The 17,391-nt window shown below is 44.7% G+C and overlaps 1 protein-coding gene across 2 annotated transcripts in view; it reads right to left on the bottom strand.

Moving 5' to 3' along the window:
• erbin (erbb2 interacting protein) overlaps nucleotides 1-17,391 on the bottom strand; it is a 272,967-nt gene that overhangs the window by 12,805 nt on the left and 242,771 nt on the right. For both annotated transcript variants that reach the window (XM_033018574.1, XM_033018575.1), the window contains exon 21: nucleotides 5,098-5,220. In XM_033018574.1, the coding sequence (XP_032874465.1) occupies nucleotides 5,098-5,220 (123 nt within the window). The remainder of the gene's footprint in view (nucleotides 1-5,097; nucleotides 5,221-17,391) is intronic.

Raw genomic sequence — 17,391 nt, 5'->3', positions numbered from 1 at the left:
CGAAGATCTAAATAACGAAAACCTCCGAATAGCGGCCATTTTTTCGGTCCTTGAAGAAAGGTCCTTGAGAACGTTCACCGAGGGCGGCCTGCAGAGGTGACAGCGGAACCTCCGGTCGGTCCTCGAAGAAAGGGGAACTAAATCCCCATTCATAAAAGAGAAGGTGAGGGTATATTGCGCGGGAAGGTTAATAATTGACAATATGCTGCTGCCTGCCCGCTGAGTTAAAAAGTTCCCACGGTAGACTCATGATATCGTGAGTCTACCGTGGGAACTTTTTAACTCAGCGGGCAGGCAGCAGCAGATTGTCAATTATTAACCTTCCCGCGCAATATACCCTCACCTTCTCTTTTATGAATGGGGATTTAGTTCCCCTTTCTTCGAGGACCGACCGGAGGTTCCGCTGTCACCTCTGCGGGCCGCCCTCGGTGAACGTTTTCAAGCGCAAGCACGGAGATCCCAGAGACCCACAGCCAGCAGCAGCCCAGCCCCGTTCCAACCAAAGATCGTTGGTTCCAACTACAGAGGAACCTGGGTTGCGGATGACGGGGCGCATCTCGGGGCGTCGTAGGGGCCCATCGGGGAGCGGGTTCCTGTTCGTCCTGACGTCTCCGGCCACCTGCCATCCTCCGGGAACTGTACCGCCCTTGCAGGAGAGTGGGGTTGTTTGCAGTTGCAGAGGGAGGGGGCAAGGGCGGCACAGTTCCCAGTCTCAGATCCAGTCCAGGGGGGTGGCCGGAGACGTCAGGACCAACGGGACACCGACCCCCAGGCCCACTGCAAGCACGGAGATCCCAGAGACCCACAGCCAGCAGCAACTCCAGCCCAGCCCCGCTCCAACTCCAGGGGAACACGTAGGGGAAGAAGCTGATGGTGTGCAAGGTACGTCTTGTTCTTGGGGTGGCGGATGAGGGGGCGCAGCTCGGGCTGTGGGCGAACTGCCACTTGTCGCCGTAGCGGCCCATCGGGGAGCGGATTCCTTTGGAGGGGGAGGGGGGTATTGTGCTGTTTGATCGCCCCCTGCTATCCCAGGGACAGGGAGACACAGCGGCGTTTTAGACTGGTGGGCAATCACTTCCAAAGTTCTGCCCACACAGTCAGTACACCTCTCCTACACTGCATTTCATACAAACATTTATTCTGCAAGAAAAAACTACATTGAAGACACAAACTCGCGACCGAGTAACTGCCAGGATCGAGGCGCAAACTCGCGACCTAGCTCGGGGATTCAAGAATCCCCGAGCTAGGCCACCTAAGGGCATGTAGCCCCGCTAGGATGACATGAGTGCGAGAGGTGATTCAATGCTGCGGGCACATTTACAAATTCAGGAATTCATTCAACACACTGCATTTCATACAGACATTTATTCTGCAAGAAAAAACGACATTGATGACTCAAACTCGCGACCGAGTAACTGCCGGGATCAAGGCGCAAACTCGCGACCTTGCGGATATGAGCCGAGCACTCTACCACTGAGCCAGCCATTAAAATCTACGCTAAAAAATTTCCATTCCGAAGACCGACAAATTCTGAATTACGAAAAGTGTCTGGTCCCAAGGCTTTCGGATAAAAGGTTGTGCACCTGTACTGTGAAGAGGTATTCCCATCCTACTTGATCAAATGCTTTTTCTGCATCTAATGAAATAATTGATATGTCTTCTTCTTCAATTTTGTGTGAATACATTATATTAAAAAGACGTCTCAGATTATTAAATGAGTGCCTCTTGGGTATAAACCCCGTTTGATCCGCATGTATTAATTTACTAACGTATTTACTTAATCTTCTTGCTAGAGTTTTTGCTAGTATTTTCTGATCTGTATTTAATAATGCCTCGTAAAATCTTTTATAAAATTCATTACTGAATCCATCTGGTCCCGGTGTTTTACCATTCTTCAGTGAGTTTATTGTCTCTTCTATTTCTTTGAATGAAACTTGTGCTCCTAATTCCTCTTGTTCCAACGGATTAAGTGTTGGGAGATTACAAGTGTCCAGAAAGTTTATAATTTTATTGCTATCTGTTGTTGTTTTGGATGTATATAAATTTTGATAAAATTGAGCAAATCTTTTATTAATGTCTTTAGGCAGCATTAGCAATTCACCTATATCTGATTTGATTTTTAGAATAGTATGATCCTTTTCCACTTTTTTCAGCTGACGTGCCGGAAGTTTGTGTGACTTATCGCTGAATTCGAAATTTCCCTGTTTTGTAATTTGAAATAATCCAGTGACTCTTGCAGATAAAATTCGGTTTAGTTTAAATTTCAATATTGCTATCTTGTTGTCTTTACCTATAATTGGATCTTTCGCGTTTGCTAAATCAAGTTGTCTAATTTGTTCTTCTAGTTGCAATTGTTCTGTCTTATTCTTTTTATTTTGAAAAGCTTTATGTGTTGGAAGAATTCAATAAACATTACTCTCACGAACACTCTCTTCGACGAGAGTTGTGTAACAACCTCTTTCACAGCCCCCCCTCTGTGATTCCTCCTGTTCTCCAGCTCTTTGTTCTATATCTCTCGACATAGCCATCCTATTTCTCTGTCGTTTCTCTTTCCCCCGAGTCTCAGTCTAAAGAAAGGTCTCGACCCAAATCGCCACCTATTCCTTTTCTCCAGAGATGTAGTCCGACCCGCTGAGTTAATGTCCTCGGTGTAAACCAGCATCTGCAGTTCCTTCTGTGGAATTCTCTGCCACAGAAGGCAGAGGAGGCCAATTCGCTGGATGTTTTCAAGAGAGAGTTAAATATAGCACTTCGGGCTAACGGAATCAAGGGATATAGGGTGAAAGCAGGAACGGGGTACTGATTCTGGACGATCAGCCATGTTCATATTGAATGGCTGATCATTGAAGGGCTGAATGGCCTACTGCACCTGTTTTCTATATTTCTATAACATGACTAAAGACTCAGAAGGCACTGCAGTTTGTGTTCACCTCACTGAATGGCAGTGCTCACCCTGGATTAACCTGTTCCACCAAGAATATTTCATTGCTTTTAGTGCTGTGTGCTGTCGACAATTTCACAAGAACCGCAAGAAATAGCAGGGAATTGTGGACGCAGTCCAGACCATCACACAAACCAATCTCCCTTCCAGTGACTCCATTTATACCTCACACTGCCTTGGCAAGGCCAGCAGCGTAATCAAGGACTAATCGCACCCTGGTCACTCCCTCTTCTCCCCTCTCCCATCAGGCAAGATGTACAGAAGTGTGAAAATGTATTCCTCCAGATTCAGGGACAGTTTCTTCCCAGCTGCGATCTGGCAACTGAACCGTCCCCTCACCAGCTAGAGTGCACTCTTGACCTCCTATCTACCTCATTGGAGACCTTCAAACTAACTTTAATTGGACTTTATCTTGCACTAAATGTTGCACTAATGTAGGTGCAAGGAGTCTCTTGCCCAGAGTAGGGGAATCGAGGACCAGGTGACATAGGTTTAAGGTGAAGTGGAAAAAGATTTAATAGGAATCTGAGGGGTAAATTTTTTCACACAAAGGGTGGCGGGTGTATGGAACAAGCTGCCAGAGGAGTCCCAACATTTAAGTAGCAGTTAGACAGGTACATGGACATGTCAGGTTTGGAGGGATATGGACCAAGTGCAGGCAAGTGGGACTAGTGTAGTTAGGACATGTTAGCCGGTATGGGCAAGTTGGGCAGAAGGAAAATTTCTCAATTTTAATCCAATAAAAACAAAAAAAATCATCAACTAGCAAAATGAAAGAAAACGTTGCATCTGGTGTACAGTGTTTAAGAATGGTCAGCAAATTACAATTGAAATACTCCAAAACATGTTCGAAAGTTATAGGAGCATAATTTCGACCATTCGGCCCATCAAGTCTACTCCGCCATTCAATCATGGCTCATCGATCTTTACCTCTCAACCCCATTCTCCTGCCTTCTCCCCATAACCCCAGACACCCGTACTAATCAAGAATCTGTCAATCTCCGCCTTAAAAATACCCAGTGACATGGCCTCCACAACCGTCTGTGGCAATGAATTCCACAGATCCACAGCTGGTGATGCTGGGTAGAGTCGTTTACCCAGAGTAGGGGAATCGAGGACCAGTGGACACAGTTTCAAGGTGAAGGGGGAAAAATTTAGTAGGAATCCAAGGGGTAACATTTTCACGCAGAGGGTGGTGGGTGTATGGAACAAGTTGCCAGAGGAGACAGTCCCAGAGGAGGGTGGGACTATCCCATTATTTAAGAAACAGTTGGACAGGTACATGGATAGGACTGGTTTGGAGAGTTATGGTCCAAGCGCAGGCAAGTGGGACTAGGGTAGCTGAGACATTGTTGGCCGGTGTGGGCGAGTTGGGCTGAAGGGCCTGTTTCCACACTGTATCACTCTATGACCTACCTGGGCTAAGCACTTTCTTTTGGTATTTAGTACTCTTAATGCAAGTCAAGTCAAGAGTGTTTATTGTCATATTGTCAAGGGAGTTTATTGTCATGGCCAACATGTCCTAACTACACTAGTTCCACTTGGTCCATATCCCTCCAAACCTGTCCTGTCCATGTACCTGTCTAACTGCTACTTAAATGTTGGGAACTCCTGTGGCAGCTTGTTCCACACATCCACCACCTTTTGTGTAAAAAAGGTTACCCCTCAGATTCCTAGTAAAGGGGCTGTCCCACTGTACGAGCTAATTCAAGAGTTCTCTCGAGTTTCCCCTGATTCGAACTCGGAGAATTACGGTAATAGCCGCTCGTAGGCAATCGGGGCTCTCGTGGACATTTTTCAACATGTTGAAAAATCTTCACGAGTCTTCACGAGCTTACCGCATTTCCCGAGCACCTGCCGTTAGCGTTACGAGCCGCTAAGAGACGTCCCGAGCTCCGATGTACCCGCTATGTATATTCTACGTGCTTACCATGAGTTTGATTTTTTTTTAAACTCGGGAGAGCTCTTGAATTAGCTCGTACAGTGGGACAGGCCCTTAATTCATGTCCCAGATGGGACAATGAAAAATACAGAACAGTTCAGTGTGTAATGCATCATATGTTCATGCTAAGCTAACTAGTGCGCAGTACACCTCATGAAGTATATTTATTTACATAGCTATCTGGGATGTAGTACACTTAATGCAGTATACTTACTTTCCTTATGGTGTCCGACGGTATATCCTTCATACCAATGGTTCCAGTTGAGTAATTATGTGGCCCAATGCTAAAGACATCATCTTGACCTGGGTCCCCGATGCTGTTACCTTGCGATGGATACTAAAAGTAAAACGGGAAAAGAATACCGCACAGGATGATAGTTTTGCAGAGGTGACAAAATAATGATAGCGTTTACATATCTTTTTTTTAAACTCAATGTTAGTGAAACATTGATTACATAATATTTATAAATATGAGTATATTTATTATATAAAGATGTACAATATTTAATATCGATTATTGATTAATATTGATTATATATTGATTGAAGAAAGTAAGTTCTGAAGCACGAGCTTAATTTCCCACCTGGCCCAGGTATTTGGTCATTAATGGAGCGTTTCCAAATGTCTCTGTGTGCAAGAGTGAGAAATCCTCGTACATAAGGTCATACAGTGGCTTGCAAAAGTTTTCATACCCCTTGAACTTTTCCACATTTTGTCACGTTACAACCACAAAAACGTAAATGTATTTTATTGGGATTTTATGTGATAGACCAACACAAAGTGGCGCATAATTGTGAAGTGGAAGGAAAATGATACATGGTTTTCAAATTTTTTTACAAATAAAAAACTGAAAAGTGTGGCGTGCAAAAGTATTCAGCCCCCCTGAGTCAATACTTTGTAGAACCACCTTTCGCTGCAATTACAGCTGCAAGTCTTTTGGGGGTATGTCTCTACCAGCTTTGCACATCTAGAGACTGAAATTTTTTCCCATTCTTCTTTGCAAAATAGCTCAAGCTCAGTCAGATTGGATGGAGAGCGTCTGTGAACAGCAATTTTCAAGCCTTGCCAGAGATTCTCAATTGGATTTAGGTCTGGACTTTGACTGGGCCATTCTAACACATGAATATGCTTTGATCTAAACCATTCCATTGTAGCTCTGGCTATATGTTTAGGGTCGTTGCCCTGCTGGAAGGTGAACCTCCACCCCAGTCTCAAGTCTTTTGCAGACTAACAGGTTTTCTTCCAAGATTGCCCTGTATTTGGCTCCATCCATCTTCCCATCAACTCTGACCAGCTTCCCTGTCCCTGCTGAAGAAAAGCATCCCCACAGCAATGTGCTGCCACCACCATGCTTCACAGTGGGGATGGTGTGTTCAGGGTGATGTGCAGTGTTAGTTTTCCGCCACACATAGCGTTTTGCATTTAGGCCAAAAACTTCAATTTTGGTCTCATCTGACCAGAGCACCTTCCTCCACATGTTTGCTGTGTCCCCCACATGGCTTGTGGCAAACTGCAAACGGGACTTCTTATGGCTTTTTTTCAACAATGGCTATCTTCTTGCCACTCTTCCATAAAGGCCCGATTTGTGGAGTGCACGACTAATAGTTGTCCTGTGGACAGATTCTCCCACCTGAGCTGTGGATCTCTGCACCTCCTCCAGAGTTACCATGGCTGCTTCTCTGATCAATGCTCTCCTTGCCCGGCCTGTCAGTTTAGGTGGACGGCCATGTCTTGGTAGGTTTGCAGTTGTGCCATACTCTTTCCATTTTCGGATGATGGATTGAACAGTGCTCCGTGAGATGTTCAAAGCTTGGGATATTTTTTTATAACCTAACCCTGCTTTAAACTTCTCCACAACTTTATCCCTGACCTGTCTGGTGTGTTCCTTGGACTTCATGATGCTGTTTGTTCACTATTGTTCTCTAACAAACCTCTGAGGCCTTCACAGAACAGATGTATTTATACTGAGATTAGATTACACACAAGTGGACTCTATTTACTAATTAGGTGACTTCTGAAGGCAATTGGTTGCACTGGATTTTATTTAGGGATATCAGAGTAAAGGGGGCTGAATACTTTTGCACGCCACACTTTTCAGTTTTTTATTCGTAAAAAAATTTGAAAACCATGTATCATTTTCCTTCCACTTCACAATTATGCGCCACTTTGTGTTGGTCTATCACATAAAATCCCAATAAAATACATTTACGTTTGTGGTTGTAACGTGACAAAATGTGGAAAAGTTCAAGGGGTATGAATACTTTTGCAAGCCACTGTAAGTGATAGGAGCAGAATTAGGCCATTCGACCCATTAAGTCTACTCCGCCAATCAAACATGGCTGATCTATCTCTCCCTCCCAACCTCATTCTCCTGCCTTCTCCCCATAACCCCCTGACACCCGTACTAATCGAGAATCTATCTATCTCTACCTCAAAAATATCCATTGCCTTGACCTCCACAGCCCTCTGTGCCAATGAATTCCACAGATTATCCACTAAAGAAATTCCCCCTCATCTCCTTCCTGAAGGAACGTCAAATTCTGAGGCTATGGCCACTGTTCCTAGACTCTCCCGCTAGTGGAAACATCATCTCCACATCCACGCTCTCCAGGCCTTTCACTATTGGGTAATTTGGTTTGGTTGGGTTGGGTTTCACTGTTCATGCGCACCTATTGAAAATCACTTCACTTCTGCAGGAAGGTCATTGACCCCAGACTTTGATGGTGTTGCTCTCCATAGAAGCTGCCTGAACTGCTGAGTATTTCCAGCATTGTTTCTATTCCAGGAGTCTGGACTATGTTGCTCTGGAACAACTCGCAAAGGCAGGACATTATACACTATCAAGTTTTGATTTGCACAATTTCATTAATTTCGCAAACAGCGACGCAAATGAAAAGCCTGGATAGAGTGAATGTGGAGAGGATGTTTCCACTCGTGGGAGAGTCTAGGATCAGTGACCATAGCCACAGAATAAAAGGATGTAGCTTTATAAAGGAGATGAGCAGGAACTTCTTTAGTCAGAGGGCGGTGAATCTGTGGAATTTATTGCCACAGACGGTCAAGTCAGTGGATATCTTTAAGGCATAGATTGAGAGATTCTTGATTAGTAAGAGTGTCAGTGGTTATGGGGAGAAGGCAGGAGAATCAGGATGAGAGGGAGAGATAGATTGAATGGCGGAATAATCTTGATCGGCCAAATGGCTTAATGGTTTTTATAGCTTTAACACAATTTAAAGCTTTCTGAAAAAGATTTTAACAAAAGTTTAACAATAAAATATTCACAAGCAGCTGATGAATGGCATAATGTGCGCTGCTGTACACCAAAAGTTTATCATTTCATGAGAAAGAACTGTGGCCAATAATGGAAAATAACTCAAGCGAGCGCAGAGTCAAAAATGGAAACAAGGACATAACATATCAGTCGTTTTTGACAGCTAATTGAACCTAGAGCTTAATCTTTTATAACACTAAGCTTTTTTAAACATTGGAAACCTTAGAACTGGTATCCATATAATAACAGTCAATGTGGCATATTGATTAGTAGGACTGGATGTTACAATCCCTAAGGTTCTTCACCACAACTGACACCCAATATTCTTGGGGATGACCACTGGGTGATTTTGCTACCAATCAGACACATCTTCAGTTGTGTACCTCAACACCACTGGGTGTTTCGGCCTTTTATCACAAGACACCCTCAGTCGAGGCAGGCCCACCGCAGGGTGATCAGCCCTAGGTGTGGGTCTTATGGTTAGCCTCTAGATGGTCACGTGGCAGCCCAGACAGCATCTTTTCTCTTCAGCCACAGACAGTGACTGATCCATTCTGCTTTTTTCCTTCCATCTTTCTCTCCACCGCTGACTGTGGCTGGTTGGGCTCTGGACTCGTGTCCGTTGGTGGGACAGTACTTGGTAGAGCTTCGCCTGGGGTGCTGATACCCTGTGGACTGTGGTGGCTAACCTGCCACTGGGCTTCACTCGACTGATTTGGCCTACATCTTAGAAGGTAATGGTCAATGCGAGGCCCCTCACCAAGCTCTCCCAGGCTCTCCCAGGCAAAATGAAGTGTCTTTGCCATTAATACTGAGCGTTGGAAACACGTGCACAGAGCCGGTGTTTTAATGCAAACTTTCATATTATATTACAGTGAATATTTATACCATCTTACAAGCAGGGCCGTCTGAACGCATGGGCACGCTGGGCAGTTGCCCGGGGCCCCACGAGTATAGGGGCCCCATGCTAATCTATATATTGTAGAACGTTATTATAGAACATGAAAACGGAGAAGATCATCGCAAGTGCGCGACGGCATATTTGATTTGGCGTAAAATGTCGGGGAAGTGTCGGGGCCCCAGTGCACAGCTTTGCCCGGGGGCCCATTATGCTGTTAAGATGGCCTTGCTTACAAAAGGTGCATTTTGCGGAAGATTAGTTCTGAAATGACCACTGTCTTGGTTTGCAGTACTTAACACTTTTAATTCCAAAAAGTGGTCATTTAGAATGAATCTTTTGCAAAAGTACCTTGTAAGATAATAATAATAATAATAATAATAATAATAATAATAATAATAATAATAATAATAATAATAATAATAAACACTGTAATATAATGTGCAGTCACAGATCTGCAGCAGTGGCAAGTTCCCACGAAGTTCCACCTGTACAATTACAGCCAGACATAAAGGTTTAAACTTATTATTTAATATTGCGAGAACTTTCATTTAAAAAATTTATTTAGTGATACAGCGTGGAAACAGGCCCTTCAGCCCACGCCGACCATCTATCACCCCCTTCGCAGTAGCTTTATGCTCTCCCACTTGCTCACTTTCAGGGCAATTTACAGAGGCCAGGCAGCCTGCAAGTCCACGTGTCTTCGGAAAATGTGGGAGGAAGCCGGAGCACCCGGAGGGAACCCACGCGGTCTTCTTCAAAGCAGCAGATTCACGTTAATTAAGAATTAACGTTTGGAACAATTCATTCCAAAAAAGTGGTCATTTTAGAATTAACTTTCCGAAAAAGTACCGTGTGAGATAATGCAAATATACATTGTAATATAGACACAAATGCTGGAGAAACTCAGCGGGTGAGGAGCGAAGGAAATAGGCAACGTTTCAGATCTAAACCCTTCTTCAGACTGAAGAAGGGTCTCGACCCGAAACATTGCCTATTTCCTTCTCTCCATAGATGCTGCCTCACCCGCTGAGTTTCTCCAGCATTTGTGTCTACCTTCGATTTTCCAGCATCTGCAGTTCCTTCTTTAATACATTGTAATATAATGTGTAGTCACAGAGCTGCAGCGGTTGCAAGTTCTCACCAAGCTCGACCTGTAAAAGTGCTGCCAGGCATATAGGTTTAAACTATTTATTCTTCAGTATCAAAATCTAGTGAACAAGCTAATTTTTTTCTTCATACATGTTCATGGTGAAGAGTAGTTTCTGGGGAAAAAATGGACCAAAAATCAATTAAAAAAAAAATATGACCACTATGAACAATTGTATTTTCAATATTTGTATTCCAAAATTATTGTTAAGGGCCTGTCCCACTTTCACGACCTAATTCACGACCTCTGCCGAGTTTGCCCTTGACTCGTACTCGCAGCATGGTCGTCACGAGGTCGTAGGTAGGTCGTAGCAGGCCGTGATGCTAGTCGTAGGTACTCGTGGCATCAAGTAGGTCGGGGCGTTTTTTCTAGCATGATGAAAAATGTCCACGAGTAAAAAAGGTGGTGAATTGGGTCGTGAAAGTCGGACAGGCCCTTTATTTGGAAAGATCAGCTTTGATCTTTGCTGATTTATTTATACCGATCAAAGGAGCAGCAAGGGCTACTGGTTGGATTTGGCGGGAGAGAGAACTTTCATTTTACTTTCAGTTCATAAGAAGGAATTGCAGATGCTGGTTTAAACCGAAGATAGACCAAAAAAAAGTTGGAATAACTCAGCGGGACAGGCAGCATCTCTGGAGAGAAAGAATGTCACCCATTCCCTGTCCCGCTGAGATACTCTAGCTTTTAGCGTCTATTTTCATTTTACTTTTTTATTTAGAGAAACAGCATGGAAACAGGCCCTTCAGCCCATCGACCATCCATCATACATTCACACTATCTCCACAACCACCATCACACTTGCTCATCCACTCCCTACACATCAGGGACAGTGGGCATACACCCATACGTCTTTGGCATGTGGGAGGAAACCAAAATGTCCCACGAGTCCGCAAAGACCATCGATCACCCCCTTGCACGGGCTCTATGTTATCCCACTTGCTCATCCACTTCCCACACATCAGGGACAAGTTGCAGAGGTCAGGCAACCTACAAGCCCTTATGCCTTCGGGATGAGGGAGAACTGGTTAGCACGCGACAACCATGGGTGGCACGATGGCGCAGCGGTAGAGCACCGGAATTTGTACGTTCTCCCCGTGAGATTTACACAGAGAGTGGTGAATCTGTGGAATTCTCTGCCACAGAAGGTAGTTGAGGCCAGTTCATTGGCTATATTTAAGAGGGAGTTAGATGTGGCCCTTGTGGCTAAAGGGATCAGGGGGTATGGAGAGAAGGCAGGTACAGGATACTGAGTTGGATGATAAGCCATGATCATATTGAATGGCGGTGCAGGCTCGAAGGGCCGAATGGCCTACTCCTGCACCTAATTTCTATGTTTCTATGTGACCACGCAGATGTTCTCCGAGATCTTCAGTTTCCTCCCACACTCCAACCAGACGTACAGGTTTGTAGGTTAATTGGCATGGTATAGATGTAAATTGTCCCAAGTGTGTGTGTGTGTGTGGGATAGTGTTAACGTGCAGGGAATCGCTGGTCGGCGCGGACTCGGAGGGCAGAAAGGCCTGTTTCCGCGCTGTAAACTACAAGCTTTGCACTGTACGTGTGACAATAAACTAAACTGAACTGAAACCGGAGCACCCAGAGGAACCCCACGTGGTCTTCTTCAAAGCAGCATATTGAGGTTAATTAAAGATTAGTTTTGCGGCTAGTTGAACAATCGGCCGCGATACTCGTTCGTGCGAGCTGGCCCGGTGTTGGTACTCACACGGAACACGTGCACTCCAGAATTCCTTCTGTTTGCAGCATTCAAGGCAAGGTTGCCTTGGCTGTCGTGCAGTTCCCTACAGCTTCCAGAGTGCACGCTGCTAAAAGCAGCGTAATTGAAATTAAACGACCTAGACAGCTTGCTCTGAATAAAGAGGAGGAAAATTCCACAGCTTTAACACGGGGATTAGTGCTGCATGCATTAATACAGGACAAATAGCAAGAGACAAAGGCCTTTATCCAAGGACTCGAGGCATCATGCAGACAGAAATAGCATGCAGAAACACAAAACAGATACCCTGACCCAGCAAGTGGCTAATCTAAAACCTTCCCTTGTGACTCCAGTGCAGCCCTTAAAAATCAAAGCCTTATCAAATACGCGTGAAGGTCACCTAACTCTGGATACGCTGAATTAGGAATTCTGCATTGGATCAACAATTTTGAGCTACAAGGAAGCGCAGATGCTTGTTTGCAAAACAAAAACGACACAAAGTGCTGGAGTAACTGAGTGGGTCAGGCAGCGTGTCTGGAGGACATGGGTAGGTGACGTTTCAGTCCACAGAAGTGTCCCGACCCAAAAACGCCACCTCTCCATGTTTTCCACAGATACTGCTTGACCTGCTGTGTCACTGTCAATTTTTGAATTGCAATGGTGCTTTCATAGGATCGTGTTCATAAAAGTTCTAGGAGCAGAATGAGACCATTCGGCCCATCAAGTCTACTCCGCCATCCAATCATGGCTGATCTAGCTCTCCCTCTCAACCCCATTCCCCTGCCTTCGCCCCATAACTACTGACAGCCGTACTAATCAAGGTTAGCAAAATCATAAAGCTAACCTAACAGACTCCCAAGAGTCTTAGTTTAGAGATACAGGGTGGAAACAGGCCTATTCGGCCCACCTAGTCCACGCCTACCATGGTCACCTGTACACCAGTTCTATCCGGCACACACTAGGCACAATTTTCAGAAGCCAATTGACTTACAAACCTGCATAGAAACATAGAAAACAGGTGCAGGAGTAGGCCATTCGGCCCTTCGAGCCTGCACCGCCATTCAATATGATCATGGCTGATCATCCAACTCAGTATCCCGTACCTGCCTTCTCTCCATACCCCCTGATCCCTTTAGCCACAAGGGCCACATCTAACTCCCTCTTAAATATAGCCAATGAACAGGCCTCAACTACCTTCTGTGGCAGAGAATTCCAGAGATTCACCACTCTCTGTGTGAAAAATGTTTTCCTCATCTCGGTCCTAAAAGATTTCCCCCTTATCCTTAAACTGTGACCCCTTGTTCTGGACTTCCCCAACATCGGGAACAATCTTCCTGCATCTAGCCTGTCCAACCCCTTAAGAATTTTGTAAGTTTCTATAAGATCCCCCCTCAATCTTCTAAATTCTAGCGAGTACAAACCGAGTCTATCCAGTCTTTCTTCATATGAAAGTCCTGACATCCCAGGAATCAGTCTGGTGAACCATCTCTGTACTCCCTCTATGGCAAGAATGTCTTTCCTCAGATTAGGAGACCAAAACTGTACGCAATACTCCAGGTGTGGTCTCACCAAGACCCTGTACAACTGCAGTAGAACCTCCCTGCTCCTATACTCAAATCCTTTTGCTATGAATGCTAACATACCATTCGCCTTCTTCACTGCCTGCTGCACCTGCATGCCTACTTTTAATGACTGGTGTACCATGACACCCAGGTCTCGTTGCATCTCCCCCTTTCCTAATCGGCCACCATTCAGATAATAGTCTACTTTCCTGTTTTTGCCACCAAAGTGGATAACCTCACATTTATCCACATTATACTGCATCTGCCATGCATTTTCCCACTCACCCAGCCTATCCAGTCACCTTGCAGCCTCCTAGTATCCTCCACACAGCTAACACTGCCCCCCAGCTTTGTGTCATCCGCAAACTTGGAGATGATGCATTCAATTCCCTCGTCCAAATATATATATCGTAAATAGCTGGGGTCCCAGCACTGAGCCTTGCGGTACCCCACTAGTCACTGCCTGCCATTGTGAAAAGGACCCATTTACTCCTACTCTTTGCTTCCTGTCTGCCAGCCAGTTCTCTATCCACATCAATACTGAACCCCCAATACCGTGTGCTTTAAGTTTGTATACTAATCTCTTATATGGGACCTTGTCGAAAGCCTTCTGAAAGTCCAGATATAACACATCCACTGATTCTCCCTTATCCACTCTACTAGTTACATCCTCGAAAAATTCTATAAGATTCGTCAGACATGATTTACCTTTCATAAATCCATGCTGACTTTGTCCAATGATTTCACCACTTTCCAAATGTGCTGCTATCCCATCTTTAATAACTAACTCTAGCAGTTTCCCCACTACCGATGTTAGACTAACTGGTCTGTAATTCCCCGTTTTCTCTCCCCCTTCCTTTTTAAAATGTAGGGTTACATTAGCTACCCTCCAATCCTCAGGAACTACTCCAGAATCTAAAGAGTTTTGAAAAATTATCACTAATGCTTCCATTATATCTGGGGATATTTCGTTAAGCACTCTGGGATGCAGCCTATCTGTCCCTGGGGATTTATCGACCTTTAATCCATTCAATTTACCTAACACCACTTCCCGACTAACCTGGATTTCACTCAGTTCCTCCATCTCATTTGACCCCCGGTCCCCTGCTATTTCCGGCAGATTATTTATGTCTTCCTTAGTGAAGACAGAACCAAAGTAGTTATTCAATTGGTCTGCCATGTCCTTGTTCCCCATGATCAATTCACCTGTTTCTGACTGCAAGGGACCTACATTTGTTTTAACTAATCTTTTTCTCTTCACATATCTATAAAAGCTTTTGCAGTCAGTTTTTATGTTCCTTGCCATTTTTCCTTCATAATCTGTTTTCCCTTTCCTAATTAAGCCCTTTGTCCTCCTCTGCTGGTCTCTGAATTTCTCCCAATTGTTGTAGTTCATCCATACAGTCTTTAAATGTCTTCCATTGCATATCCACCGTCAACCCATTAAGAATCAATTGCCAGTCTATCTTGGCCAATTCACGTCTCATACCCTCAAAGTTACCTTTCTTTAAGATCAGGACCCTTGTTTCTGAATTAACAATGTCACTCTCCATCCTAATGAAGAACTCAACCATATTATGGTCACTCTTGCCCAAGGGGCCACGCACAACAAGACTGCTAACTAACCCTTCCTCATTACTCAATACCCAATCTAGAATAGCCTGCTCTCTCGTTGGTTCCTCTACATGTTGGTTTAGAAAACTATCCTGCATACATTCCAAGAAATCCTCTTCCTCAGCACCCTTGCCAATTTGATTCACCCAATCTATATGTAGATTGAAGTCACCCATTATAACTGTTTTACCTTTGTTGCACGCATTTCTAATTTCCTGTTTGATGCCATCCCCAACTCCACTACTACTGTTAGGTGGCCTGTACACAACTCCCACTAGCGTTTTCTGCCCCTTAGTGTTTCGCAGCTCTACCCATATCGCTTCCACATCCTCCAAGCTAATGTCCTTCCTTTCTATTGTGTTAATCTGCTCTCTAACCAGCAACGCTACCCCACCTCCTTTCCCTTTCTGTCTATCCCTCCTGAATATTGAATATCCCTGGATGTTCAGCTCCCAGCCTTGGTCACCCTGGAGCCATGTCTCCGTTGTTGTTGTTGTTGGAACGTGAGAGGAAACTGGAGCACCCAGAGAAAACCCACACGGTCATGGGGAGAACGTGCAAACTCCACACAGAGAGCATCCGAGCATCAGGATCGAACCCGCGTCTCTGGTGCTGTAAGACAGCTGCCCTACTTCCCCAGCGGTATGAACATTGACTTCTCCAATTTCAGGTAGTCCTTGCTTTCTCCCTCTTTCCCCTCCCCAGCTCTCCCACAGCCCACTGTCTCCGTCTCTTCCTTTCTTCTTCCCCCCCCCCCCACCCCACATCAGTCTGAAGAAGGGTCTCGACCTGAAATGTCACCTATTCCTTCGCTCCATAGATGCTGCCCCACCCGCTGACCCATTTATGTCAACCTTCGATTTTTGAACCATCTGCAGTTCCTTCTTAAACATTTCTACTAGCGCTCGGCTTTGTATAACTTTGTATAACTTTGTATAGTTGTTGTCAGGTTTGGGAGCAATGTGGTACTCAACTGCAAATATGTCTTTCCATTAAGGCAAGTATAAAAAATTGCAAGATCAACAACTTCAGCCTACACATAGTAATTTTCCCAAATAATTAAATTAAATGCCATCAAAATGCAGAGCGGCATCTTATATCACCCCGACCCTGGCGTCTCTCCACTGGCTCCCTGTGCGGTTCCGAATCAATTTCAAGCTCCTCCTTTATGTATACAAAGCCCTTAACGGGCTTGCCCCCACCTACGTCAAAAATCTGCTAACCCACCACACCACCTCCAGGTCCCTCAGATCGGCCGACTTGGGGTTACTGACCATCCCGCGGTCTAGGCATAAGCTCAGGGGCGACCGCACGTTTGCGGTTGCAGCTCCTAGACAGTGGGACAGCATCCCTCTTCCCATCAGAACTGCCCCCTCCATCGACTCTTTTAAGTCGAGACTTAAAACTTATTTCTACTCTCAAGCCTTTCTTGAGGTCCTCTGAGGGAGCGCTTTATGTATATATTTATGTATGCATTGTTGATCTGTGTACCACTGTTTGTAGCATGTTAGTACCTGCACCGATGTAAAGCACTTTGGTCAACGAGAGTTGTTTTTAAATGTGGTATAGAAATAAAATTGACTTGAGGTGACTTATATAATCAGATGCTAAATTAGGCTGCATTCATATTCACTCATATTTGTTGTGATCTATTTGATGGCAAGCACTTGGAGTCTCAATAGCTCAAAGAGTCAAAAGCTAACATAAAATGCCTGTGCTTCTACATGAAATTATTATCCAATCTTTGGAATTAGCTGCAGAAATGAGTTACAAAAGCTGTATAGAAACAAGGTAGTTATAAAAGCTGTTTCACTCAGTTTTAATTTATTTTAAGAAAGATAACCTTATGCCTGCTTCTGTCCCCCAAACACTTGAACACAAATTGTAAAACACTTCGAAACAAAGAAGTTAAACACAAGACAAGAGCACATGCGACAATACTAAGATGAAGTGTTTATGCAATATTATGGGGGATGAGAGCCGAGCAAAAGGATGGAATCAGCGATGAGAAATTGAAATTGCAGTATACCTTTCCCGAACCTGTTCAAAATATCTACGGCACGGTGGAGCAGCGGTAGAGTTGCTGCCTCACAACGCCAGAGACCCGGGTTCGATCCTGACTACGGGTGCCTGTCTGCACGGAGTTGGTGCCTTCTCCCCGTGACCTGCGTGGGTTTTCTCCGAGATCTCCGGTTTACTCCCACACTCCAAAGACGTACAGGTTTGTAGGTTAATTGGCTTGTTGTAAGTGTAAAAATGTCCCTAGTGTGTGTTGGGTAGTGTTAATGTGCTGGGA

The sequence above is a fragment of the Amblyraja radiata genome, chromosome 3 (genome assembly GCF_010909765.2).
Source record: "Amblyraja radiata isolate CabotCenter1 chromosome 3, sAmbRad1.1.pri, whole genome shotgun sequence".
Classification (NCBI taxonomy): domain Eukaryota; kingdom Metazoa; phylum Chordata; class Chondrichthyes; order Rajiformes; family Rajidae; genus Amblyraja; species Amblyraja radiata.
The sequence above is the reverse complement of the archived record's forward strand: the minus strand, read 5'-3'. Positions and strand labels throughout refer to the sequence as shown.